The 27,539-nt window shown below is 57.2% G+C and overlaps 2 protein-coding genes across 4 annotated transcripts in view; one reads left to right on the forward strand and one right to left on the reverse strand.

Annotated features, from left to right (window-relative positions):
- Window positions 1-298: 298 nt before the first annotated feature.
- PERCC1 (proline and glutamate rich with coiled coil 1) lies at window positions 299-1,123 on the forward strand. The gene has a single exon (XM_077828119.1). It carries the CDS (start codon window positions 299-301, stop codon window positions 1,121-1,123), a length of 825 nt encoding a protein of 274 aa, XP_077684245.1.
- Window positions 1,124-20,880: 19,757 nt separating this feature from the next.
- Window positions 20,881-27,539, reverse strand: part of CLCN7 (chloride voltage-gated channel 7) — a 56,525-nt gene continuing 49,866 nt past the window's right edge. For all 3 annotated transcript variants that reach the window (XM_077827938.1, XM_077827939.1, XM_077827940.1), the window contains 4 exons: window positions 25,936-25,995; window positions 24,862-25,038; window positions 24,407-24,487; window positions 20,881-24,226 (listed from right to left, as the gene is read on the reverse strand). In XM_077827938.1, coding sequence (XP_077684064.1) covers window positions 24,140-24,226; window positions 24,407-24,487; window positions 24,862-25,038; window positions 25,936-25,995 — 405 coding nt within the window. In that variant the 3' untranslated portion in view covers window positions 20,881-24,139. The remainder of the gene's footprint in view (window positions 24,227-24,406; window positions 24,488-24,861; window positions 25,039-25,935; window positions 25,996-27,539) is intronic.

The raw sequence follows: 27,539 nt of genomic DNA on the forward strand, positions 1-27,539 counted from the left end.
TAACTGACCCATACAGACTGACAGGCAGCTCCCAGGCACGTGGAGAACAAAGTGCAAGATCCTCCAGCTCTCAGCACCATGGCCCTGCTCAGCGGGGAAGTACTGACGTTGCACAGGAGGAAAGCACCTGCACGGCTGGACTGGGGAGTTAACACACAGAGGGGAGCAGAAGTATCACTGCATAAGCCTTAGTCCTCCACCGGGTCCCATCCACACATCCCTAACCATGTGTTTTCCCTTGCATCCTCCAGCGTGACTGCACAACCCAGCGGCACCCGTCCATACGCAGCGCGGTAAGATGGCTGCAGGAGTGATCAGGAACCTGCCAGAGTTCAGGCTGCCTGCTTCCTTCCAGCACTCATTCCTCCACCCCACCCCACCCCAGGACATGGACTTCCAAGACCTGTCAGATGACGAGGAGGTGGAAGAGGAAGACTACTATGACGTGGAAGAGCAGGACAGCCCTCCCTGTCACAGTCCTGGCACAGAGGGGCAGAAAGTCACAGCTGGTTGCAGCCAGAGTGATGCAGAAATGACCCTGCAGCTCCTGAAGTTCTCCGAGCTGATCAGCTGTGACATCCAGAGATACTTTGGGAGGAAGGCCAAGGATGAGGACCCTGACTCCTGCAACATCTACGAGGACTGCTTCTCTCCCCGCCGGTTGGGGCGGGAGCTGTACTATGCAGACCTGATGCGACTCGCCCAGAGTGGCGAGCTGGATGACGAGGATGCCCAGGGCCCTGTGGCACCCCCCGGGCAGCTCGACCAGCGGGTCTGGAGGTCCATTTGTAACAAGGATGGGGTGCAGAAGCTGGGGCCGTTAGCGGAGCTCTTCGAATACGGCTTGCACCGCTTCCTCAAGAGGAGGGCGGCTGACGGCAGGAAGCTGCGGCTGGAGAAGAAGTATGCCCACATCATGCCCATGCACAAGAGGAAGCTGCCACAGTCCTTCTGGAAGGAGCCGTCACCTGGCCCTCCATGCATCCTCAACACAAACCCGCCTGACTTCAGCGACCTCCTGGCCAACTGGACATCAGAGCCCGGGCAGGAGCAGGAGCTGCCCAGCACCGGCAGGGAGCTGGCCAGGCCGGCTATGGAAACCGATCAGTTCAGTGTGCTGTGAGGCAGAGGAACTGGGGCCCCAGCCAGCCCCACCAGGGGCCCCTGTGCTGGACAGACGCTCTATGCCCATAAGGTGCTGAGGATTGGCTCTGGATGGGGGCACCATGCCCACCTGCAGTTCTGACTGAACCAAACCCCCAAACCGATGCCTGGCCTATGCACCATGGGCCTTAGCCTGCTCTCACCTGTTAAACCTGACAGGCTCTGGGTCCCTCCCAGCTGCAGCACCAGCCTTTGTGCCCATCCTGTAAAACCATCCACGTCTGTGTGTCCTGCAGGGATGCTGGGCAGTGCCAGGGTGCACCTGCTGCCATCTGATCGCTGCATCCCCGCCATGTGCCACCCTGGTTAATGATAAAGCTCACTCCCTTTTTATGGGACAGGGTGGGGGTTGGGAGATATGTCACCTGGGATTTCCCAGCAGCCCAGAGCCAGGCTGTGGCAATGCTGGTGTTTGATTTTGTTCTCCTCGGATTGTGATGGCACTGGCTAGGGCGAATAAACGCTTCTTTTCAGTGCGTGTGTATCAGCAATGCCCTCCGATCACAGCCATGCACAAGGGGCCCATAGCGCTGAGACAGAGGCTGGCCCCGAGGGCAGCTCACATACTGGGCCAAATCCTGCCCTAGCCCCACTGATTTCAGGCTTGGATCCGCCCCTGGTGCACTGCGTGCTGGAGGCAGGTGGGGGCCTGTGGGATGGGGAGTGCATCCCTGCCCTGTCGGACACACTGTACTCCGGCTGTGCTGAGCGCTCACCGGGCTGGCAGTCGGTGTGTGTGAGAGGGGGCGGGGGAAGGCTGCAGGTGCTCAGCACCGTCCCTGCCCTGTCGGACACACTGTACTCCAGCGGTGCTGAGCGCTCACCGGGCTGGCAGTCGGTGTGTGTGAGAGGGGGCGGGGGAAGGCTGCAGGTGCTCAGCACCGTCCCTGCCCTGTCGGACACACTGTACTCCGGCTGTGCTGAGCGCTCACCGGGCTGGCAGTCGGTGTGTGTGAGAGGGGGCGGGGGAAGGCTGCAGGTGCTCAGCACCGTCCCTGCCCTGTCGGACACACTGTACTCCGGCTGTGCTGAGCACTCACCGGGCTGGCAGTCGGTGTGTGTGAGAGGGGGCGGGGGAAGGCTGCAGGTGCTCAGCACCGTCCCTGCCCTGTCGGACACACTGTACTCCGGCTGTGCTGAGCGCTCACCGGGCTGGCAGTCGGTGTGTGTGAGAGGGGGCGGGGGAAGGCTGCAGGTGCTCAGCACCGTCCCTGCCCTGTCGGACACACTGTACTCCGGCTGTGCTGAGCGCTCACCGGGCTGGCAGTCGGTGTGTGTGAGAGGGGGCGGGGGAAGGCTGCAGGTGCTCAGCACCGTCCCTGCCCTGTCGGACACACTGTACTCCAGCGGTGCTGAGTGCTTGCTGTGCTGGCAGTCGGGGGAGGGGGGGGGGGTCCTGCAGGCTCTCAGTACCGCTGAGGAGAATCAGGCCTGAGGATCTCACCGTGAACACCCAAACAGCCCGCATTTCCCTTGCGGGGCAGGTGAACAGAGGGGACGAGGACGCAGACACTCCAGTGTGGTGGTGGGGCTCTCACTCCCCATTCGACTCCAGGGAGGGCCAGCCTCTCTGGCGCTGGGTGCCCACGGGCATCCTCTATAGTGGCTCGATGCAGGTTTGGCAGGGAAAGGGGATGTAGCTGGAGAAAGTAGATGTGGCTTGGACTCCCCAGTGCTGAGCCTCAGCTGTGTTTTCAGCCCCTCCTTTCCGGCCACTGTAAGTTCGAGCAGTCCTAGGCTACTCTAACATGGGGCTGGGAGTGAAGAGGAGAGCCTTCTGCCACCTTTGCCTGCTTCCTGAGGCTGGCAGCACCATCCCCCCGCGGGGCACTGTAAGCCGTTCTCAGCGATGAGACAAACCTTCTAGCTACAAGAAGCAGTCCAGGGAACACGCCCCCACGGGGCCTCTTCCAGAGTAGCCTCTCCCAGTACACACCGAGGGAGAACGTCACATGTGCCGCTAACCCCAGGAGGTCGTGCGTGCCTCCCTCCCAAAGAGACTTGCCCAGCCAGACCCTGCTTTCCCGGAATGGGAGGGGAAGGGCTTTTAAATCTCTCCCGAGCAGCTCCCACCCTTCCAGTCATCCCCCCTGCTGCAGGCAAACCCCCATGCCCAGGGATTTGTCTGGTTAAACCGGGAGTGTCTAGAAAGTCTAGAAAGGCTGCAGGATGCTCCCTGGAGTGAGCACACTCACATCACTGGAGCTGCCCTGGTGTAGGGAGAGAGGAGTGGAGCCCTGGGTCTGTAGCTCTGCTGCGATCACTGGGTCTACCCATGTACCTGAAGTGTGAGCTCTACTGTAAGAAGTGAGGGAAAGTTCACAAACGGTCACAAGAACTGATAACAACAAATGGTGATGGGCAAAAGGTGCAAAAGGGAGAATGGGCTGAATTAGTCTAAACCAAAAGGCCTCATGATAATTAAGAGCTGTACTGGGGGGGGGGGGGGGGGGCAGCATGTGATGGGGGTGCTCTACTCACTGCAGGATGGCACCGCCTCCTGGCCATTCTGAGGATTAGCTCCAGGAGGCCAATGCCCCTTTCTGCAGTTGCATGCCGTACCTCCATCTCTCTCTCCCAGTTATTCTCGCTCCAGGAGCTGCTACTGCCTCTTCATGACTCAGTGCTTGGGCCAGGTCATTCAGCATCCCCCCTCTGGGGTACAATCCTTCAGCCTCTGTCACTCCCAGTGTGACCGCAGCAGTCTTCCAGTTCACTGCCCCACCACTGCCACAGTGGTGGGCAGGGGAACCTGGGCCAATCCACGACTCCAAGTCCCAGCCCAGGGACTGTACAACAAATGGTCAAAGTCTCTTCAGTCCCCAGCCTTACTACTTCCCACTGACTCTCTTCAGGGTACATACCCCCAAGGTCAGGGAGACCTATGCTTTCCCTGGGTTCCCTCCCTGCTGAGCAAATGGTGACCACAAACTTCCTCCCAGCAGCCTTTGCTGCTGCCGGGCTCCTGGGTTTACCTCTGCTCAGGTGAACTTCCCAGCCCACCTCTGCTCAGGTGAACTTCCTCTTAATTAGGGATTTCTCCACCCTTAATTCCCCCAGTTTGCAGCCTAACTAGTTGATAGGCCCACCTGGCTTGCCTCAGCCCTCTCCCAGCCAGTGTGGGGAGGACACCCCAGCCCAGGGCATCAGATAGGGAACTAACCTCTAGTCTGGCAGGTCACTTCTCTGTCAGTTTTGGGGCCTGCAGTCCTCTGTAGATGACAGAGGGGTCTGAAAGCAGGATCCTAAAGGGCTCCCGGCTGCAGCCTCATCTCCAGGGAGGGTGTGACTGCCTCCCGGTGCACAGCGCTTGGACAGCGCTTCCCCACCAGAGAGCACAGAGATGGGCATGTGTCATTATCCACCAGCTGCTGTGAGTCCTCAGGCCAGGAATGGGGCTGCCTTATGCCTATAGCAAGGAGCAGCGCAGAGGCCAGTGCCCAAGGACTGCTGTGAGCAACCATCACTCCCTGCTCCAAGGGTCTAGCCCTTATAGCAGGAACCGTGGCTTGGCTGCTGGTTGGCACAGGGGGGTGCCATACCTCCCACCCACCTGTGCCAGGGGAAGGGGAGCAGAAAGACATGTAGAGACAAGGGCTGGATACTGGCGCAGGTATGGGAGGAGGGTTTTGCTCCTTTGATGCCCCCGTATGGGGATGCAGCCCAAGTCCCATTCAGGGTCATCCAGGAAGTTCATGGTGGGGGTCAGGCACAAGGCACCGTACCTGCCCTTCTGCCATGGGGCCTGTTGCATCCAGGCAGGGGCATACCACCTCTCGTCACCCTCCAGGAAATGCCATTCTGACCTCCCCCGCAGTGGTGCACGCTGACTGCCTGGGGGGTGATTCAGTTCCACAACACTCCCCCTTTCCACTGCCTCCTGGCCCAAGCCCGCCTGGGGCGATGCTCACATTACCCGGCACGTGAAACCTCTACTAGCTCAGAACCTACTAAGCCCTGATCTGTTCCTAGGGGCTGGATTTAGGCATTTCCCTTGTGCACAAAGGAAGCAAAGTCAGACAATCTCTCGTCACCCCTAGGCAGGCTGGGAAACCACCACCAGTCTGGGCATGGCTGATGGGAGACAGGCCGTGCAGCCTGAGCGGATTGAGGATGTTTGTGGTCACCCTCTGTGTAGCAGAGAGGGACGGAAGGACCCCAGGGAAAGTGTAGGCCCCTAGGGGCCTGGCCTGGGGGCATGTACCCTGATATTCACAGGCTAAGGAGAAGGAGCTGGTCTCCACCCAGGTTGGTTGCTGATGGGAAGAGCCATGCCTCAGGTAGGGGTGCCGGACCAGGGGGCCCAGGGTGCCATGGCCCCATCACATCACTATGCCTTCCCACTTTTTACCAGCTGTAAGGGCAAGTAATGGGGGAGGGAGGGGCAGAGAGGAGCAAGTCGGGGTGGGGCCTCACAGGAAGGGGTGGGGCAGCGCAGAGGCTATGGTTCGGGCACCAGTGGGGGCCCCCACACTTTTAGGGAGCTTCCACTGCTCCTGGCCTATGGAGCTTGTTATAAATTTTATTAAATCCATTAAACAAAAATAAACCCAAGAAAACCTGTCACCCAAGCGGTGCCTGTTTCTCCTTGTCCGAGGGAAGCGAGTCCCTCATTTCCCCTCCCTGCCATTGCTCTGTTTGTCTGTTTGCTACAGGGCCGATGGCCCCGAGGTCTTTAGGCAGCCGACCCACATTGGTTTGAGGGGGAGTTGGGCACCGACGTGCCTTTGCGAATCAACGTGCTGCAGTCCAAGGGGGATTCAATGACATTATCTGGAAACGATTTCCAATGATGAACAAATGTGAGAAAACTGCAGTTTGCTCCTGGGCACTTTGGGACCTGAAAGTACAAGCAAACTCCATCCAGTAAAGGACTGGCAGAGACCCTGGGGGGGTTTCACCTTCCTCTGCAGCGGCAGGGCCCAGGACACTTGCAGGTTTAAACTAGTGTACATGGTGGATTCTCTGTAACTTGAAGTCTTTAAGCCATGATTTGAGGAATTCAGTAACTCAGCCGGAGGTTAGGCGTCTATTACAGGAGTAGCTAGGTGAGGTTCTGTGGCCTGTGATGTGCAGGAGGTCAGATGAGATGATCCTGATGGTCCCTTCTGACCCTAAAGTCTCTGAGCCCCTGGCTGGCTCTGCTCAGAACAGGGCCAATCCCCGAGCCCTGGAAGTCAGCTGTTCTGTACCAAACACCACAGGGGGGCTGGGACAGGAAGGTGCTAGAACCTTCTCTCTCTTGTGCCTGTGGACAGGCTGGGGAGAGGGAGTGGGTCATTGCCATGGTCCCTCCCCTTGCACATCAGCCATGCGGTGAGTGGGGAACATGGTGGACCCTGTCCAAGGATGGAGAGCTGTTACTGTGGCATGCACCTTCCAGGAGCCCCCGGGGTCTCATGCTGAGCCAGCAGGAGCTCCTCCAGGGCTCCAACCACAGCATTCCCTGCAGGGATCAGGCAGAGTCAAAGATGTGAAATGAGCAGTAATGGTTGACGGGGAGCAGGCAGAATGCTTTCCATGTCCTGGCCTTGCAGTGCACACAGACCCAGCTTCAGTACCTGCCTCAGGCCTGGCTGCTGGTCACTGCCTGGGTGTAGTTGTCCCTGGAGTTTCCATCCAGATCTGCCCTGGCCTAGTCTCATCCCCAGGTAGCTGATCCTACCCCTCCATGTCCCAGGTGGAATTAATAAACCAGGCCCATCAGCCAACTTTCAGCTGCTGAGTACAGGGCTGAGTCAGCTGCAGGGCCCAGCCCCCCATGGTGTCTGCCTGAGTTTGCAGAGAGCCTGAAACAACAGCTGTGAGAGGAATAATTTTTCCGTTCATATCAATAGGTCATAACTCAGCAATGATCCTTTAATGCCAATGGCGATCCTTCAGATGGCACCACTGCTAACTTCACTGCCCAAGCACGTAAGGAAGGAGAGTTGGCATCAGAGCACAAAGAACTACACCCCTGCTCGGAGTGGCTGCTACTGTTAGCGCCATGAGTGGGTGAGCCTGAAAGATACAACTTGTATTCTCTCCAGTCAAGGAGGAGCCACCTGAGCCCCCCGCCCTCTTGAGCTCACACGATCAACTCTGAACAGCTCTGGAGCGTGCTCTCTAGCACGGGTGGCTTGAGCTGAGCAGAGCTTATTTTGTGGGTGAACCATTGAAGATCCCCGCCCTGCATCCGACCGCTGTTGGATGGCTCAGCTGGCAGAGGATCTTGGATTATCATTGGTTAGATGAGAGGGAGCTGCCAGCCTGACACTAGCTCTCTATAGAGCAGGGCTGGCTCTTTACCAACAGAGTTGCTGGCTAGTTTGGGGGCATTTGAGCGCTGATCAATAGCAGCCAACTTCTAGTTTAGTGTCTGAGTCCATGTAGCAGTTGGAAGAGTTGTAGGGTGGTAGGAAGCAGTACTAATACCAGCTCTGAAGTACTGCAAGGGCTGTCTAGGGGGGAAGCTATTTCAAATGGAGATACGGTGTGAAGTTAAAGTCCAATATCTACTGCGGAGGACAAGCGCCCAGAGCAGGAGGTGGTGTGCAACAGCCGTTCCAGACCATTCCCTGGGTACACGAATCCTTATGAACACAGCTTTGCCACAGAACTGGAAAATCCATTCTTCGCCATTTCGAGAAGTTGACAAATAATTGTTTCGGGTCAGACTGAGTCAGAAACATTTTCACTGTGTGCCAAACAAAAGGGTGCATTTGCTTTTGACCGTGTTCGAAGGGCTTTGACGTTTCTGAAAATAAAAGGAAAGGAAATTTGGAAACAAAAAATTGTTTGAAACAAACAAACAAAAAAAAATCCCCAACTTTTGTTTGTTTCCTAAATGAAGAGTTTGGTGAACCTGACCAGGAGGAGAGCCCTGGGGAACTCAAAATCTTCTCTCTCTCACCACCAGAGGTTGGTCCAACAAAAGGTATTACCTCCCACACCTTGTCTCACAAATTGGGGAAGCATTTCTGCGTCACCCACTCTGCATTTTTTGCTCCCAAAAAGTTTCAGCTGAAAAACAGGGTTCAGCTCCAGTTACAAACATGAAGCCAGACCCGTGCCCAGCCCCAGCCCAGAGCCGACTCCTGTGACCGTACCACAGAGTCAGCAGAGCGCTGCAGCTTGCTACCTCGCACGGTCAGAAACGTGGGGGACTGGGGAGGCCCAGGGGTCACTGCTCCAGGAAAGGGCCTGCAGTTTGTGGAGAGCACCCGGAGCCGGGTGCATGCACAGAGACAGGCTGAACGAAGGCACAAAGAGACAGTGGGAGGAGCAGGGGCATGAGGGACCACGAGGAGTGCAGATGGGGTTGGAGGGAGATCAAGGAGGGCTGTGATGGGAAGGGGGAAGCAGTGTGGACTGGACACCGTCTGAGTCAGGAAGGCAGCCAAGGGGTTGGGTAGAGGTGAGGTGGCCAGCTGGCTGCAGGGGAGTGGGCACACGCTCTGCCCAGGGGTTCTTGGGTTGTGTTCACCACGCCTGACCCTCTCTCTATTTGGAAAGGGCAAGCAAGGCAGTCCGGATTGTTCCCCAGCACGTTGGCTGTTGGCCTGTGTACAGTCCCCATCCCCCTATACCTACTGGCCTCTGCGAGGGGCCCCATGTCTTTATCTCTGGGCTCTCTGCCTTGCCTCCTCTGATAAGGAACTGCCAAGGGCATCACTCCACCCCTGAGAGTCAGTGCCAGGACCAGCCTCACCCTGCAGGTCAGCCCGGGGGTGGGTGATGCCTGCCACCTGCCCTGCTGGGGTTAACCGGGGAGCACAGAGCACGGCAGAGGGGGTAGGGGCTCCTGGAAGGAATGCCTGGGACCACCCACCAAGGGGCAGCGATTAGGAAGAACAACAAACAAAGTCATTTGTCTTCTTCTGAGCAAACCTCTTATCTGCCAGAAACACCCCCCCTATCTCCCCACTCCTCGGCAAGTCAATAGCTCCTGCCAGACTAGGTAAATCATCCCTCTGTGCAGGGGAGGGCAGCTGAGATCCAGCAACCCTGCTCCTCGGTCAACGTGGCTACACCCTTCACTGCGGGGAAGAGGGTGCTTTGGCCCACCCACCACTGAGCCACACACAAACCTGCAGGCCAGGCTGCCGGCAACCAGCGAGAGAGCTCCAGCCTGTGGTGATGGAGTGACCTGGGTGTAACCAGGGGAATGTGTAATGAGCAGGGATATGACCTTAGTAGAAACCCCTCCCGCATTGCCTGCCATGGGTCACAGTGGGGCCAGGACGCAAGGGTAGGACCCCAGTCCCCCACCCCCTGCAGCTCCCAGCCTCCCTGGCTTCCCAGAGAGTGGCTTCCCTGCTGAAAGGGGTGTGTTTACACTGACCAAGCACCCTCACTCGCACTCCGCGTGCAGATGAGGGGCAGGTAGGTCTTACTGCGACATGGCTAGTCATGGTGCACATTAGTGTCCCCTCCTGGAGCCACCTGGACTAGCTACAACCCAGTAAACACACCGTAGGGTTGTCAGGCATTTGGTTTTTGACCAGAACGCCCAGTCGAAAAGGGACCCTAGAGGTTTCAGTCAGCAATGCTGACCAGGCAGCTAAAGTCCAGTCGGCTGTGCAGCAGGGCTAAGGCAGACTCCCTGCCTGCCCTGGCTCTGTGCGGCTCCCAGAAGTGGCCAGCATGTCCCTGTGGCCCCTATGCACAGGAGTGACCACAGGGGCTCCATGTGCTGCCCCACCCTAAGTGGCTCCGCAGCTCCCATTGGCCAGGAACCACAACCAATGGGAGCTGCCAGGGCAAAGGCAGCATGCAGAGCCCCCTGGTCCCTGAACCTAGGAGCCAGACATGCCAGCTGCTTCCAGGAGCTGCCCAAGGTAAGCGCTGCCTGGAGCCCGCACCCTGAACCTCCTCCCACACCACAACCCCAGCCCTGAGCCTCCTCCCACACCCAAACTTCCGACTGGTGCCCACATTCCTCCCACTCCCCAACCCCCTACCCCAGCCCTAGCCCTGAGCCCACTCCCGCACCAAAACTTCCTCCTGGAGCCCACACCCCACACTCCCTCCTGCACCCCAGCCCCCTCCTGCACACCAAATCCCTCATCCCTGTCCCACCCCGAAGCCCGCATCCCCAGCCAGAGCCTTCACCCCCTCCTGCACCCCAATCCCCTGCCCCAGCCTGGAGCCTCCTCCTGCACTCTGAGCCCCACATTTCTGGCCCCACCTGGGAGCCCGCATCCCCAGGTGGAGCCCTCACCCCCTCCTATACCCCAACCCCTTGCCCCAGCCCATTGCGCATGAGGCAGTGCACAGAGCCGCCTGGCTGCGCCTCCATGTACGAGCCAGAGGGGGGACGTACTGTTGCTTCTACGAGCTGCTTGAGGTAAGCGCTACCTGAAGCCTGCACCTCCCACTCCCCACCACCCCAACCCCCTGCCCCAGCCTTGATCCTCCTCCTGCCCTCCAAACCTCTCAATCCCAGCCCGGAGCACCCTCCTGCATCCCAAACCCCTCATGCCCAGCCCCACCCCAGAGCACACACACCCAGCCGGAGCCCTCACCCCTTCCCGCACCCCAATCTCGTGAGTATTCATGGCCCACCATACACTTTCCATACCCAGCTGTGGCCCTTGGGCCAAAAAGTTTGCCCTCTCCTAGTCTAGACAAACCTTCAGACACTGCAGAGGATGGATGAATGCATGAGCGCACACAGGCAGGTTTCCATTGACAGTTTTGCTTGGTTGGCGAATATCAGGCTCTGGCAGGTCTCCAGCCAAGTGTTTTTCATCTTCATTATCCGCTTGTGGAACTGAATGCCCCATCAGGTGCATTTTATAATGCAGGACACATGAAATCTCCAGCCAGCATTAAGGGCACCTGCTGATTTCCTTACTTACGGTGAGTAGGGCTCAGTCTCCAGCGAGTGCCATGGATTTGATGGGAATAATGCCAGAAGACAGGTATTAGTAAGTGAGTAATGATCAGCACATGCTGCAGCCCTAGCTTTCTTTGCGGCCATAATTGAGATCTGAGTGTCAGGACCACGCTGTCTCAGCCTAGGCTGGTGTTGGGCCCGGGTGGGTTCTGGAGGGGGTGGCGTCCCAGCAGCACGGGCAGAGTAGGGGCAGTGCTATCCTGTGAATGGTGCTCAGTACAAAGAGAAATATACACTACCAAATTAAATGTAAAAATGTAATAAGAAAAGCCAAAAAGGAGTTTGAAGAACAGCTAGCCAAAAACTCAAAAGGTAATAATGAAATGTTTTTTAAGTACATCAGAAGCAGGAAGCCTCCTAAACAACCAGTGGGGCCCCCGGGCGATCGAGATACAAAAGGAGCACTTAAAGACGATAAAGTCATCGCGGAGAAACTAAATGAATTCTTTGCTTCAGTCTTCACAGCTGAGGATGTTAGGGAGATTCCCAAACCTGAGCTGTCTTTTGTAGGTGACAAATCTGAGGAATGGTCACAGATTGAAGTGACACTAGAGGAGGTTTTGAAATTAATTGAGAAACTTAACAGTAACCAGATGGCATTCACCCAAGAGTTCTGAAAGAACTCAAATGTGAAATTGTGGAACTATTAACTATGGTTTGTAACCTGTCCTTTAAATCAGCTACTGTACTCAGTGACTGCAAGATAGCTAATGTAACGCCAATATTTAAGAAGGGCTCTAGAGGTGACTTGGCAATTACAGACTGGTAAGTCTAATGTCAGTACCTGGCAAATTAGTTGAAACAATAGTAAAGAATAAAATTGCAGACACATAGAAGCATATAAATTGTTGCGAAAAGTCAAAATGGTTTCTGTAAAGGGAGATCATGTCTTACTAATCTATTAGAGTTCTTTGAGGGGGTCAGAAAACATGTGGACAAGGGGGATCCAGTGGACATAGTGTACTTAGATTTCCAGAAAGCCTTTGACAAGGTCCCTCACCAAAGGCTCTTACGTAAATTAAGTTGTCATGGGAGAAGAGGGAAGATCCTTTCATGGACTGAGAACTGGTTAAAAGACAGGGAACAAAGGGTAGGAATAAATGGTAAATGTTCAGAATGGAGAGGGGTAACTAGTGGTGTTCCCCAAGGGTCAGTCCTAGGAACAATCCTATTCAACGTATAAATAAATGACCTGGAGAAAGGGGTAAACAGTGAGGTGGCAAAGTTTGCAGATGATACTAAACTGCTCAAGGTAGTTAAGACTAAAGCAGACTGTGAAGAACTTCAAAGAGATCTCACAAAACTAAGGAATTGGGCAACAAAATGGCAAATGAAATGTAATGTGGATAAATGTAAAGTAATGCACATTGGAAAAAATAACCCCAACTATACATACAATGTGATGGGGGCTGATTTAGCTACAACTAATCAGGAGAAAGATCTTGGAGTCATCGTGGATAGTTCTCTGACGACATCCACACAGTGTGCAGAGACAGTCAAAAAAGCAAACGGAATGTTAGGAATCATTAAAAAAGGGATAGAGAATAAGATGAAGAATCTCTTATGGCCCTTCTATAAATCCATGGTATGCCCACATCTTGAATACTGCGTACAGATGTGGTCCCCTCATCTCAAAAAAGATATACTGGCATTAGAAAAGGTTCAGAAAAGGGCAACTAAAATGATTAGGGGTTTGGAACGGGTCCCATATGAGGAGAGATTAAAGAGGCTAAGACTTTTCAGCTTGGAAAAGAGGAGACTAAGGGGGGATATGATAGAGGTCTATAAAATCATGAGTGGTGTGGAGAAAGTGAATAAGGAAAAGTTATTTACTTGTTCCCATAATATAAGAACTAGGGGCCACCAAATGAAATTAATGGGTAGCAGGTTTAAAACAAATAAAAGGAAATTCTTCTTCACTCAGCGCACAGTCAACCCTGTGGAACTCCTTGCCTGAGGAGGTTGTTAAGGCTAGGACTATAACAGGGTTTAAAAGAGAACTGGATAAATTCATGGAGGTTACGTCCATTAATGGCTGTTAGCCAGGATGGGTAGGGAATGGTGTCCCTAGCCTCTGTTTGTCAGAGGGTGGAGATGGATGGCAGGAGAGAGATCACTTGATCATTATCTGTTAGGTTCACTCCCTCTGGGGCACCTGGCATTGGCCACTGTCGGTAGACAGGATACTGGGCTGGATGGACCTTTGGTCTGACCCAGTATGGCCATTCTTATGTTCTTATGTTTAAATCTGCCCAGAACACCAGCCCCTAAGCTTCCAGTTCTACTATAGGGCTGCCCCACAGTTGCCATGGGGAGGGGAAGCAGGACAGCAGCAGATCGTGCTGAGTCACGGCTTCTCGTATTTAGTGCTAATTTCAATGCAGCCTCCTCTGCACTCCCTGACCTTTAGGGTATGCCCTGGACTTGTGCCATCTGCTCCCAGTCCAGCCCTTGAGCTGGGCGGTCAGTCTGTCATTAGCAACCGGCCCCCAGATTTTGTGGCACACAGCACAAGGGGAACTCCAGGGATACTCAGCAGCGGAGCTATCTTGGCAAATAAGAGCGGTGCGTTCGGGGGTTGTTTATGGATGCTAAAAGCTTGTACTAACATCTCCTGCTCCGTGCCGTCCGCCAGGGATCGCAGTGGGAGCAAAGGGCCAGCATCTCTATTTGCAGACCTGGAGAGGCTGTGTTTCAGAAATATTCAGCAACTCCCTGCATTAACATTCCTCCTGCAGCACTGGAACCAGAGCGAGAACACCCGCTAACAAGGGAGGGGAACTGGGGCGGGCAGGGGGCCCGCCCTCCCTGCGTCTCTGCAGGACTCCCACAATGCTTCCCTGGCTGTGCTGGGAGTCACGGCTCAGGGAACCTCCTGAGACACACTGATCTGCGTAGCACTCACCTCTGGTAGCTCAGCGTCACAAGCCAAAGTCAGCAGGAAAGCGAGTTGTGACAAGCTTGCAACCCCCACAGCTACGGGGTCATGTAACCCCTTTGGGGATTGGGCCAGGTCACTGGGGAGCTCCAGCACAGCACCACCAGCTGGTGCCTCCTGCAAGTCAGGCCTTTGATGTGCACGTGGGGGGTGCAAAGGCAGGGCTATCCCATCCCTGCTTCACAGCCTCCGCAGGAGTAGGTGTGCCCGGAGCACCACCCTGGCTGGCAAGATGGCCTCTGGCAACGGTGGCAGCCTTCAGGCTGCTCTAAGTTCTGCTAAGAGCCAAACTGCTCCCTAGCTGGCCCCAGGATCAGGGAGCTGCAAAGGTGGCTTAGAGCCACGTGGAGCTCACCCAGCTGCAGGCTGAGCCCAAAGCCACAGCGTTTCCTTTTCCACATGCAGACCCCTTGCACAAGGATACAGGCTCAGCTGCTGCTCCCCACCCCCGGGATGCTGCCCCCAGCAAGCTCCTGGCTGCTCCCTGCCCCCAATGGGCCTGGTGACTCTGCCTCTGCGGTACTGTGCCTGGGGCATCCTCACAGTGCCTGGCAGGGCTGGCGAGATGCTGCCCTTAGAGCCTGTGGGTGCTGGGCAGGCCGTGCGGTCCCTGGAGGATCACAAGGCATCCTGCTCGAGAGGCTGGTGTGCTCTGGAGGAAGAGGGAGCCAGTGGAGGGATGCAAAGGGGTGGTATAGCCAGCGCTGAGGGCGAGGATGACAATCTTTGCAGCAGTAGCAGGGTGAGAGAGAAGACGACAGCAATAACTGGGCCACAAGCCAATGCGAGCCTGGGCGGGAGTTTAGCAGTGCAAAGGGATAGGAGGGGCCTCTCAGAGATGTTTTGCAGAAAGAATGGGCAAGATGTGGCTATATCCTGGGTGTGAGCAGCTAGGGAGAGGTCCAAGGTGAAGATGAGGCCCAGGTCACAGGCCTCCGTGCCGGGCAGGCTGCTGGTATTGTTCACAGTGATCAAGAAAGAGGATGCAGGGAGGAGTGGGAGGGACGAGCTAAAGGTCTCTTTCAGTCGTGGTGAACTTGAGCTGACAGCTAGACAGCCCGAGTCGACGGCAGAGACAGGTCTGGAGCAGAGAGGCTGATCTGTGAGTCGTCAGATGGGGGCTGGATTTGTGTTGCTGGATGAGGTGACCCAGAGATGAGCTGTAGCGAGGGAAGGCGCCCAAGGAGAGAGCCTTGTGGAACCTTCCCAGCAAGCTGAAAAGGGGCTGAGAAGAAACCTCTGCAGGACACACTGAAGGAGCCATCAGGGAGGTCCAGGGGGAACAAGGAGAGGGCAGAGTCAGGGAAGCCAAGAGGACAAGATTTCAGGATGAGCCTGAGTGATGGTGTCCCAGGCGCACTGGCTCTGATCGTTGGCTATAAAGAAGGCAGATTCTTTGGCAAGAGGAGTGGGAAGGCTGGGAAGGCAGGTGGAGGGGGCCTAGGATGGAATTGAAGGAGAGGAACCCCAGACAGCAATTGCAGATAGTGCACTAAGATGGGAGAAACTAGAGCATGTTTGTATGGTGAGGGGAAAGAGCAGTTAGGAGAGGAGTGAGGGAGATCTGGAGGTGGGATGGGGTCACAGGGACCAGCAGCAGGGTTAGTGGGGACAGACAGACACTTCTGCACGGGGAGAGGGGGAAGGAGGCGAGTGTGGGAGGGGATGGGGGAAGAGAGGGTGAGCCAAGGGGAGGGAGAAGGTCCTGGTGTACTTTGTCAGGTCTCTTGAAAGAAATCAGCAAGGTCCTGTGCAGTGAGAGCAGCAGAGGCCGGAGAAGGGGAGGGTTTGAGGAGCAACAAGAAGGCAGCTGGGATCACGGGTGTGGGCTGCAGTTCGGCTGGGGAAGTGGAGCTGGTTCACAGTGAAGATGTCAGAGCTACTTTGCAGCGCCAGGGTAGGAGCAGAGCAAGGGGAGGTTGGGGGAGTGAGTCAGGGCTGGACCTTACCATGGGAGAAGGGCGAAAGAGAGAGAGCCATGGAGAGAATGGAAAGGTGGGAGGGGAGGGCTGAGAGCAGATGAGAAGTCACCAGCTCCAACGGACTGGAGGTCACAGAAAGGCCAAGTGCCAGAGCACAATGGATGGGGCTGCTGGGCCATGGTGAAGGAGACCAGGAGATGGTCAGAGAGGGGGAACTCAGAGAGAGAGAGATCAGAGAGAGCGGCGCTTAGTGCAGACCTAGTCCAGTGACCAGCCCTGGTGGTGACGTGACCCAGGGCTGCAGGTCAAGTGAAGAGGTGACGATGCAGAAGGAAACAGTTACGTACTGTATATTCCACTAAGGGATGGGGGGGGGTGTGCGCACGCCCAGCTTGCTGGAGAATTTGCCGGGCAGTGCTCGCACCTCATGATGGTAGCTCCACCCTTGGCTACATGAGGCTGTGCCTCCCTCCCCCAGTTCTGTCTCACCGAACACCCAGAGATGAAACTCCAGTGCAAAGGGGATGGAGGGTGGGTCGCGGAACGCACATGTGCATCACGTCTCGAAGAACCACAGTTACAGTACATAACCATTTCTTCTTCGAGTAGATGCAGCAAGTGTCCAAAACTGAGACGTCACCGAGGAACGCTTCTGACGTCACTTGCGCTCTTGTCGAATGAGTTCCAACCACTGAGGGGGCGTAGCGGAAGCTATTTCACATGCATTCTTGATACAGGATGTTATCCGTCTAGAGCTCATCTGTGAAGGACTCGTGTGACCCTTCATACACTCTGCATATGACACAAGCAGGTGAGGAGAAACATGAAACTGGTTAGTCCTGTCCTGACAGAAGGCTAGACATGGCATGTATGGAGATGCTGCTCCTCTGGAGATGAATGCAGCTCAGGAAAGAACACAGGTAAATATACAGCCTGGTTCAAATGAAACAGAGGCCACTTTTGACAAAAGTTTTGGATGTGGCTGTTAAGTCGTCTCGTCTTTGGAGAATTATGTATAAGGAGATTCTGCCATCACAGCCTGCAACTCTCACAGTCTCCTTGCAGATGTGAGTGCTACCAGGGAAGCGGAAAGGGACAAGATGCTAGGGATGCGAACGGAGGTCCCATCAGCACCGCTAGGACCGTGTTATGGTCCCACGGGGGATGTAGATGAAGAAGCCCTTTTAAGAATCTTGGTACCATGGGATTGGAGAAGACTGATCTTCCCTGAATGGGTAGATGAAATGCCAGTATCACTGCCAGGTGCATTTTCTGTGAACGAAGCGCACCTCCTGATCGCTGAAGGTGAAGCAAGTCCTCCAGGATGTCCTGGATGGAAGCCAGCAGCAGCTGAATTTCATGGGCCAATGGCTACGTGGCAAACCATTCCTGTTTTTCGGAATAGGCCATGCTGGTAGAGGGCTTTTTACCGTTAAGCAGAACCTGCTGAATAGCCACTGCATAACGCTCTTCCTCCTCAGCCAGCCATGCAGCAGCCACACCCCGCGGGGTGCAAGGTGCAGCTGTGATTCTGGGTGAGTAGATTGAGATGGAGAGGAAGCAGGATGGGAGCCTGAACTGGCAATGCAAAAAGGTCGGGGAACCAGCACTGCCTCGGCCACACCAGGTCAATGAGAATGAGGTTGGGAGCAACCTGCCACCATGGTTGCTACCAAGGAATTTGTGGCTGAATGGGGAAAAAACCCTCAAATCCGTGTGTGGGAATGAGGTAGCACTTCTGCACATGCTTAGCTGCAGGTGGTACTGAAGCTGATGTGCTCCAGTGGGCATTCGCATGCTCAAGGAGTGCATCATTAGGAGGGAGGGTGACTGGCCCAGGGGCAGATGGTTGAAGGACGTCCACTAACTTGTGAGTATTCTCCTGCAGGAACTCCACTTGGATATTAGGGAAGCAACCCCATGCCACCACAGGTCCTGGTACGCCTTGAAATCCTCTGGTACTGATGGGGAGAAAGAGCCTGGCACCATGGAATTGTCTGGGGACGAGGATGAGACAGTTAACTGTGCTGGAGCTGGGGTGACAGGCCGAGGTGGGACAGCGCTGGAGGCTCCTCGGGAGAAAGGTTCACCAGTACCTGGACCTGTGATGGATCAATTACCACCACAGACCTGGCCAGCGCTCTCAGTTTTCAGTGGGAGTTCCATGACAGCGGAGTGGCCCACAGTTTCCATGAAGGCCACTGGTATGGAAAGGGCATTGGTGGCCAGTAGGCCCTGGGCCAGGGGCCCCCATTCTGACCGTGAGATGAGTGCCAGTCCTGGTACCCACTGTGACATTGCAGTCTATATAAAATCATCAGTTGGCAGTTCCCAAGGGGGTTTCTGTGATCCAACCCGTCACACCCACATCACTCCATGAACGGCCCTTGCTCAGGTAATGGAGAGTGGGAGAAGACAGACCCTGATTTGGACACTGAGGAGTCCCAGGCTTCAGGGGGCAGCGGTGGGGCGAGCCCTGAGAGTTCACGCAGCTAGTCTGACTCCACCCCAGGGTGACGAGGGGCTGGTGCCCCCTGCACTGAGTGTAGCTCCGTCATTCCTGGGGCCAGGAGTAGTAACCCCGACGTCAGCATCAGTACTGATGTGACAACCGGTGCCAAAGGGCAGAGTGGTGCCTGCTGCCATGGCAATATTGGGGGCACCAGCCATGTGGGGACTGAAGAGGTTCCCGGTACCAAGGAGGGCCCCAAGTCCAGTACTCGCCTCATTTTCTCCGAGTGTGGAAGGGAAACCCCAGGACGTGGCACTGACAGACCCATCGATTCAGCAGGCCGCCCAGCCCATGGGGCTACAAACAACACAGCCCTGGCAATACCCTGGGCCAAGGGAGAGGGCAGGACAGAAAGGCAGAGGAGGTCCCTTGCTGCCCGGTACGCCGCTGGTGCAGAAACAGCTGGAGCCAGTGTCGCCCTTGCAGGTACTGGAGTCAACAGTACTGGATCTCTGACCCCACTGTGCGGTGCTGGGGAGGAGGAGGCGGGACCTGCTCCAGCCCGTGTGCCAGCATTCACAGCATGCCAGTCTGCGCTCCTTACCATTTCCATGGGTGAAACCCCCCCCGAGAGCTGTAATGTTTCACTGGGTTGCATTACGTTTACCTGGCTTATGATTACTGAGGTGTGAAGTACTCCCAGTCTGTTCTCAGGGGCTGCCACTAGAGATTGCAAAGGTCCAGCTCCAGCACCAAAAAGTATCAAAGAGGGAGTGTTTTCACATATTCCTTTCAAGAGCAAAAGCACCATGTGGCTGTTATCTTTGCGTGCACTGAGGGATCGCGTCCTTGTAGAGCCGAGACGGTCATTAAATGGGAATAGTGCAATCTTCAGCAATTTCAGAACAGCATTCGAAAAGGAAACAAGGCAAGTGAGCTGTAGCTCACGAAAGCTTATGCTCAAATAAATTTGTTAGTCTCCAAGGTGCCACAAGTCCTCCTGTTCTTTCTAAGGCATTCGAAGTGGGCGTAGACTGAGGGGGGGTGAGCGATTAGTGCTGCCCCCTAGTGGCACATACACCAGCCATTACAATTTTAGGTGACAAAACACCAGCTGTGACTTCTGCACCTGAAAACATCAGAGAACAAAAGTGCCATAGCCAGAGAGTTGGAGAGCCGGGCGCCAGGCCCGATCCAGCCCCACTGCTGTACCTAGGGGCCACAGGCCAACGCACATTCTGCCGAGTTGGAGTTTTATTAAAAGTCAGTTTCTAGCCCTCGTGGTTGTGATGAACTCTTCCGTGGCCCAAGTGCAGCCAATGCAGCGCTGTCGGCCCGCCTGCACTTACGGGTCAGAGTGAGGGCCTGCCCCCTTAATGTCACTGGGGTGTTGCTAGTAAAGAGAGATTGTGAAAATGTACATGTTGGCCTTAATTATCGCATTGCAGATCCTGTTATCCTTTCCAGGCAGTGATTGAAGGCCGCAGCGTGAAGGCAGCTGGACAGGAAATACCAAGGTAGGGAAAGCTAGGGAAGGGAGAAAAAGGTGAGGAAGGGAGAGAAGCAAAAGAGAGAGACAATAGGGGCCCACATGGGGGCAGCCAGCTTCGCAGCGTTCAGGGAGAATAAATCTATCCTCATGTTTATTATGACAGCTTCCCACAGGGCAGACTAGGCTAAGCTAGCACCACTGACGACCCCAACCAGGTCACCAGCCCCCTAACTATGCTGTGTGCAAGGCACAAAGGGCAGTGCCGAGCCGGGGGGCTGAAATTTGCCCCCTTGTAGGATGCCTCTCTAATCACCAGGGAGGCAAGCGGGAAGGATGGGACATTGTTTTCCATCAGTTCCAGTTGTACAGTCCGGGTTTGTTTCTCCAGTGGTTAAATGGGCAGCATGGACAGGGCACTGTCCTTCCTGACCACCAGGGGGTGATGCTGTGCTTGGCACAAAGCAAGGACCCTGCAGGTTGGCCACAGCCCCTGGCATTGCCCCACTGGTTTCCTTGAGGGGTATCACTGGGGCGGGGGGCTTGCTCTACCCAGCACTCTCCCACTGCCAGCCAGGCCCCAACAGCTCTGCATGTCCAACTCCACAGTGCACGTGGCAGTAACAGCCCCAGCGCCCCATTGACGAGTCCTGGAGGCTGATGGGACCCAAGGGACAGCATGATGCTCACCAGCCAGACGCTGGCCCATGTGCACCCTTCTGGACCCTTCTCCACTGGATCCTCCCTCTTCCTTCCCAGAGATGGACCATCACCGGCTGCCTTAGCTGGGGCAGGGGGGCTCGGGACAAACAGGCTCCCAGCAGACACGCTTTCACCTCAGCCCCACCGGTCTGGGAGCAGAACTCCAAAGCTGCCTCTCTGCCCTCACCCTCCACCTGAGCGCCCCTCTCACCTTGCCTGACTGCCTGGACAAGTCCCTGAACACACTGGTGAATGCTGCGCAGGCCGCATGGCCTTGGCCTTTCGCCCCAACCAATGCCGTAAGGCAAGAGAAAGGAGTCAATGCTGGGATAAAAGTATAAACAGCTTTTATTTCAGCACAAAAATATCTCCCATGGATCATCTCCCCATAGAAAATCTCAAGGCTTCCAAAATAGACACTTGGGGTTTGCAACTGCTCCTTTTACAAATTCAGTTTCCAAGGCCCGATGAGGTGAGAGGAGAGGCAGAGATGGTGGCCTGCTCTGTGAGTGCATTGTTTGAGTCCCAGAGGGAGGGCATCCATTGCCCTGCATGCCCCCCTTCAGAACCCCATCCTGCCCCAGAGGTACAAGAACTTGCTTGCCCGAGCAGGCATATTTACATGCACTAGCTGATTGTGCGAGGTCTGCATCTACAACGCAAGTAGGCTCGAGCCCTGGGTGTTTAGAGCAGCTCTCCGAGGAGATGCTGGAATCCACTTGACCTGGAGGGGGCGAATTCTCTTGGTTGGAAAGATCCTAACTTGTTTCCAAGGGCTCTGGGGAGGTTGATCTTAGCCCTTTGCTAGACACGGGTGTGTAAAATCTCTAGCCCCACACCCACGCACCTGGTGATGACCTAGCCCTTAGCTGCAACCTGCAACCTACTCATGAACAAACCGCTCCAGCCCAGAGTAACTGGGACATGGGGAAGCACAGTGGGGCTGGTATTTCAGACTCCAGCATGACATGCTGAACAGTCTGTACATTACCAGGGAGGCGCGGCCTTCTGCCAGGGGAGCCCAGCTTTACAATGGCTCCAAGTGGCTGGTCACTAACTCATTTCTAGCAGCGGGTGAAGTCCTAGGCCTGGGACTGTGCCTGCAGGGGAGCAGGCCTGTGGAAGGGGATGCAGGAACAAGGCTTGCACTGACCAGAGGCCCAAAACCTCCTCTCCCAAGGCTGCTCCAGGAACCCACGGGCTAGAGCAATGGCTGACCTTCAGGTGCAGCAGGCAGCCCCTGCCACCTCCAAGCTGGCAAGGATGGCATCTGGCTGTCCCATTGTCTCCTCACCACCTGCAGCTGGGTCTCAGGGCAGCATGAGCTGGTGCTCCAGAGATTTCAGCTGTCACGTTCCCTGTCCCCTCTGGGAACTAGCGCCAGCAGCATCTTTCACTTATGGCTTCACACTGAGAGTGGCCGTGATTTGAGGACAGACTTTCACACCCTGATTTGTAAAGGCTTTGCACGAGGCTGGGACTGCCATGCGGCAAGCTCAGGTGTGCCGATTTGCCAGCCCCGGCTCTGCACGCACTGGCCCGGCCTTTCCCCTCAGCCACAAGGCATCCTTGCCGGGCAGGAGCTGAGCTCTGCGAGGCGGAGGTGCGGATGACTTCACTCTAAGCCCCAGTCGTGCAGAGCCGCTTCTTCCTACCCCCCGGAACCAGACACTGCTCCCTGCCCCGGCCTGACCCGGTTGAATCTCACCAGGCTGCCCAAGAGCGGTGCGGCCGGGACGGGGCGCAGACGGAAAAGCAGATCTGGCAGCAGCAGTGTGGTTCCAGTGATTTTATTTCTTACGATCTCCGTGCATTTCGGCCCCACCACCCTCTCGCCAGGAGCATGAGCTGCACCTCGGGCACCCATCCTGTGCTGTCATCACTGAGTGGAGCCCAGGAGAGCGGGCAGAATGGACAAGAGCTAGGGACAGAGGCTGCCTGAGCGGGGCGAACCCCTCTCCTGGAGCAGGGGATCGTTTGTAAATGCTCCACTTTAGCATCCCGCATGGCATCACTTCATCCTATTAATACTCATAAGGCAGATCCCTCTTCCTTTCATCCCCTCCGCCTAAAGGAAGCCAGGAACAGGACACCCAGCGACCAGGGAAGGCAGCGCAGACTGGACAGAGGGGGCAGCCCTGCTCTGCTGAGACGGCTGCTCTCCAGGAATGGGCCAAGACGGTGCCCTGAGGGCACTTCCCATTAGCAGTCACATGGACTCTTGGAACTGGCTGCCTGCAAACTATCCTGCTGCCCCGGGCGTGGTGTGCCTGGCACTGGAGGGAGAGGGTCCAGCAGTGATGTGGCTGGAGGCCACGGCGGTCGTTGCACAAGGCCTTTGATAACCACTGCGCTCTACGGAGAGCAACCTCCCCTCCCCAGCATGGGGTCCAACCCTGCCCGGCCCCACAGCTGGGCAGCACTCAACACCGGGTACCTTCCTACAGAACTGCAGTGCCAACGCCCACTTGGCACACACGCCCCTGGGAGACTCCTTCACCAAACGCCTGCATCCAAACAAGCCCTGGCCCCAGGCCAATTGGCCTCCCCAGGAGGGGCCCAGGGTGAACCCTGCCTGGGAGAAACAAGGCGGCGTGGGGGAGGGGAGGGGAGGGAGGCTGCGCCATGTCAGAGATGCACAGCACAGGGAGTGCCAGGAGGGTCCGTGCCCCCGGGCTGGCCCAGGGTCTCAGACAGGCCCAGGCATGTCACTGCCAAAGCGGGGCCTGGCTGCAACCCGTGGCAGAGACTGGCCCAGCAACAGCGAGCGGCAAGCCAGCTGCACCCAGTCCCTGGCAGCCCATTTACTTGGTTGTCTGTGTGTGTCCATGTCATCGGAGACCCGCCGAGCTGCAAGGCTGGGGCTGTGGAATTGGGGTACGTTGCTCCCTTCGCATGCAGGGTTAAACGCCACCTCAGCTGTGGGTAGCGTTAAGACACTGGTCCCCAGACACTGGCCCAGCGGATCCAGGGGGCCTTTGCTTGGCAAATTCCCTGCTAGAAGATACTGGACCAGGCCCTGCCAGCTCCCATGCCTGTGTCCCGGGTAAAGGGTTTGGTGCAGAGGAGGCCCAGGCGGGATGGACATTGGTCAATGGTGGCTGCAGACTGGGTCAGATCCACACGATTCTGGTTCCTGAAGTCCAGAGCACATAGTCCAGGAGGCGGCGTGGGGTGCAGAGGCGGCTCTGGCTTGGAATGCACCGGCCGGGGATTAGCAGTGGGACGTCTGCTGCCCAGTTTCGTAGCACGCTCGCGCTCCTGCCAGGCACTGGGCTCAGCTTCCCCACCCCAGCACTCTCTAGCCTCAAAGCTGTTCCAAGGGCCCAGCGCGCAGATGGGAGAAACCAGGAATCTGCCCAGCAACTGCTCCCTCGGGTGACAGGACAGTAGACTGCAGTGACGCCCAGCCCTCATAAGGGACAGGCAGCCAGTAAAACGGGAACACGGCAACAGACAAGACGCACAATCGGGGCTGGGCGTTGGTGCTGAACGCACCGGGTGGTGCGGCAGCCTGCGGGGACCAGCTCCCTGCCGACGCCTCCAGGGGAACGGGGCTCACCATGGCAAAGCAACCACCCCAGGGGCATCATGTCTGCGCCAGGGACAGCTCCTCCAGCCCTTCCTTTCCTAGTCGGTATCTTGCTAGATCCTTCCTGGTCACCAGCCCGACCACCTGCAGGGAGGAAGGCAGAGGGATCGATGGGCGCCCCACAGAGATCACCCCAGGGCGCATGTCTGGCGGACAGAGATGCTGGCCCTGTGGTGACAGGGCTCTGCCATAGCCTGGTGCCCCATACGGAACCAGGGGAACCCACCAGGGTGTTACATGGCCCTGGAGCCGCTGGCCACTCACCTCATTGTGATTATCCACCACCACCAAGTGCCGCAGGCCCAGCGCCCGGAACAGCTTGAAGACCCTTGGCAGAGACGCCTCCTGCAATCCAGAGCGAGGCCAGGAGGTCAGAGAGCCCCGGAGGCTGCCTGCTGCGTGCAGAGCGAGCTGCCCGTTACAGGGCCAAGCGGGGAGCACTGCCCTGGCAGGGAGGGCCTAGGGGGCTGAGCAGCCCCTTTGTAACAGGTTCTCTTCCCCGACTTTCGTGGGGCACGGAGCCCCTCTGCACTGAGCCTCACGCAGCTCCCCACTCACCCCAGGGGAGGGGTGTTTTCTTCCCATTTGGAGTGGGCCCGACTTGGCCCCCAAGTGGTGGGAGGAGATCCCTGGCTGCTCTGCCTCCCCTCCTCCCGCTGGCTCACTCCCAAAGCTGGATCGGCAGCACCACGCCCTGCCCTGCCCGCAGCGAGGCATACCTGGGGCACCGTGTAGGGTGACGGGTTCATGAACTCGCTCAGGTCCATCATGCACTCGCGCTCGTCCTGGGAGACGTGAATGGACTGGATGGGGGGAAAGCGGGGGTAGGCGTCCCGGAAATCCTTCAGCTTCAGCCGCCTCTGAACCAGGTTTGAGTTGGCTCTTTCCACAAAGACCTAGGAGAGGGGAGACCCTTGGTACAGGTGCCGTGGCTCCACCCCAGCCAGGAGAGCCCTGCTCAGCTGCTGGGAGTCTTGACCTGGCAGATCAGCTGCCTCCCACCCTGCTCCTGCAGACCCACCTCCCCACTAGCAGCAGCCAGCAACTGTCCATGGGCAGCAGGAATCCCAGCCCTGCGCAGATCCAGGCAGTCGGGTAAAACTGGACAGCTGCCACTTGACGGGGCGAGAACGTAACGGAGCAAACAGAGAAAAGTCCATCACCCCGGAACATCCCATAGGGCCAGCCCACTTCACTCAGCTTTCTACCTTGAGGCACGGCAGACAGCCCCGGCGAGGGAGACAGTGGGCCAAGGGACTTGTCCCAGGGCTGGCAGAGCCCCGATCTCCAGGCTCCCAGTACGTTTGGCCAGAGGATGGTCTCCCCTGTGCAGACTGGTGCTCAGAAGCGGACAGTGGGTCCAGCATGCGGCACCGACGTGCCCGGCTCATCCTTGGGCAGCGAGACGGGGGGACCCTTCATCACCTCTAGGAACAGCGGCCTCCCAGCAGAGAGCTGGCGACCCACCTTGCTCCAGCCTGCTCTGCTTGCCAGCGGCAGGGGAGAGGAGCCAGGAGCTGCCAAGGGAAGCAGTGGGCATCACTGGGTACCTGGGCAGCCAGGACAGTTGAGCCCCTGCCATACCACGGGGAAGGGGAGTCTGGTTCCTGGTTCACTGAACCAGGCTGATGCCACCTCCCTGAGCTAGCCCCAGGCAGAGGCCAGGAGAGGGGCTGGGCCGGACGCATCCCACTAGAGGGCCAGAGGCGTAACATCAGACAGTGCTCATCCAGGCCCAGTTACAGCAAGTCCCCTGGGGGGAGAAAGGCTCCCAATCCCACGGAGTCATTTACCTTGTGCTTCAGGAGAACAATCAGCTGGGAGCGCAGGATCAGGCCTCGCAGTCCCGCAACCTGTAAGAGAGCGCGCCGGGCGTGAGCAGGGGCCAAGGAGAGCTCAGCAATCAGCCCGACGGGCCGGAGACAGGCCCTGGCTGCTCACTGCCCCGTGGTGACAAGCAGGCAGGCCTCCAGGGATGCAGAGCCGAGAGCCCCAGGGCGGGCTGTCGGGTGAGCGGCAGGTGCAGGCTCAGAGGCGGTCAGCGAGGACCACGCCCTGCACTCCGGCATGTGAGCGAGCCTGAGGCCTGCAGTGCGCGAGGCCTGCACACACCATGCAGGGTCCAGCCCCGGGGACGGTGAGAGGCAGCAATTCAGCACGAGCAGGGAGGAGGACTCTGTTTGCTGTCCCCAGGGGCTGCACAAAGAGCGTCTGGGCGCAGGGCCGTCCTTAGGCATATGCAGAATAAGCAGCTGCATAGGGCACCATGAAGTTTGGGGCACCAAACTGCCCCAAACTTCATGGTGCCCTAAGCAGCTGCGTGCTCCATATGCAGCAGGACTGGTGGACAGCCCCATCCCCCAGCTGGCTCCCCTGTGCATTCCTGGTGAGGTGCGGGGCCCGGGATAACTCCCTCCGCCCCTGCCTCGCCTCTTCCCACCTCCACCCCTTCCCCCAAGCCCCCTCCCCCAGTGACGGACGCGGCCCAGGAGATTAGCGGGGGGGCCTGGCACGGGCAGCAAGGGTCAGGCCTACCCCTGCACTCACTGGCGGTGGCGGGAAGCAGAGCACCCTAGCCCCAGCCCCAGCCCGCTCCACTCCGCTGGCTCCCCACTGTGTCCCACCCCTTGCCCCTAACCCTCTCCCCCGAACGACACAGTTGGGGCGGGGGGAGCGGGCTGGGGCCAGGCTGTTCCGCTTCCTGCTGCCGGCGCCAGGCTCCCCGCTAATCCCCCGGGCTGCTCTGGACCTGTGTGGCCCCCCAAAGCGGCACCCCACAGCTCTTGCCTCCGTGGCCCTACAGGCCTTGAACACAACCCAGACCTGCTGCGGCGGGGGGAGGAGCCGGTGCTCAGGCTGCGTAGGGCACCATCATTGGTAGGGATGACCCTGTCTGGGTGCCCCAGGAAAGGGCAAGGGGGGAGGTGGGGAACGCTGGTTTCTGACGCAGAGTCAGGGTTTGCTCCCCAGCACCAGCTGGTGCAAGATGCTAGCATGCAGGGCCGTGCATCAGCAAGGCTTTGGCAACGGGACAGGGGCTAGCTGGGGAGCGGGTCGTTCTCCTGGTGTCTGCCCATCCCAGACACACATGCCTGGCCACGGCACCTCTGAAGAGTGCTGGCACGTTGGGTCACGCCCATACCACCCCCTCGGCTCCTGGCTGCCAGCCGGCAACGAGGCCTATCAGCGCAGGAAGCACTGGGGAGTCCTAGCTAGAGATGGGGAATCTCCTTCCTTAGACGTTTTTAAGGTCAGGCTTGACAAAGCCCTGGCTGGGATGATTTAATTGGGTATGGGTCCTGCTTTTGAGCAGGGGGCTGGACTAGATGACCTCCTGAGGTCCCTTCCAACCCTGATATCCTATGATTCTAAGGCGGGACCGTCCCCCAGCCAGCTC

Source organism: Eretmochelys imbricata, chromosome 10 (genome assembly GCF_965152235.1).
Source record: "Eretmochelys imbricata isolate rEreImb1 chromosome 10, rEreImb1.hap1, whole genome shotgun sequence".
Classification (NCBI taxonomy): domain Eukaryota; kingdom Metazoa; phylum Chordata; order Testudines; family Cheloniidae; genus Eretmochelys; species Eretmochelys imbricata.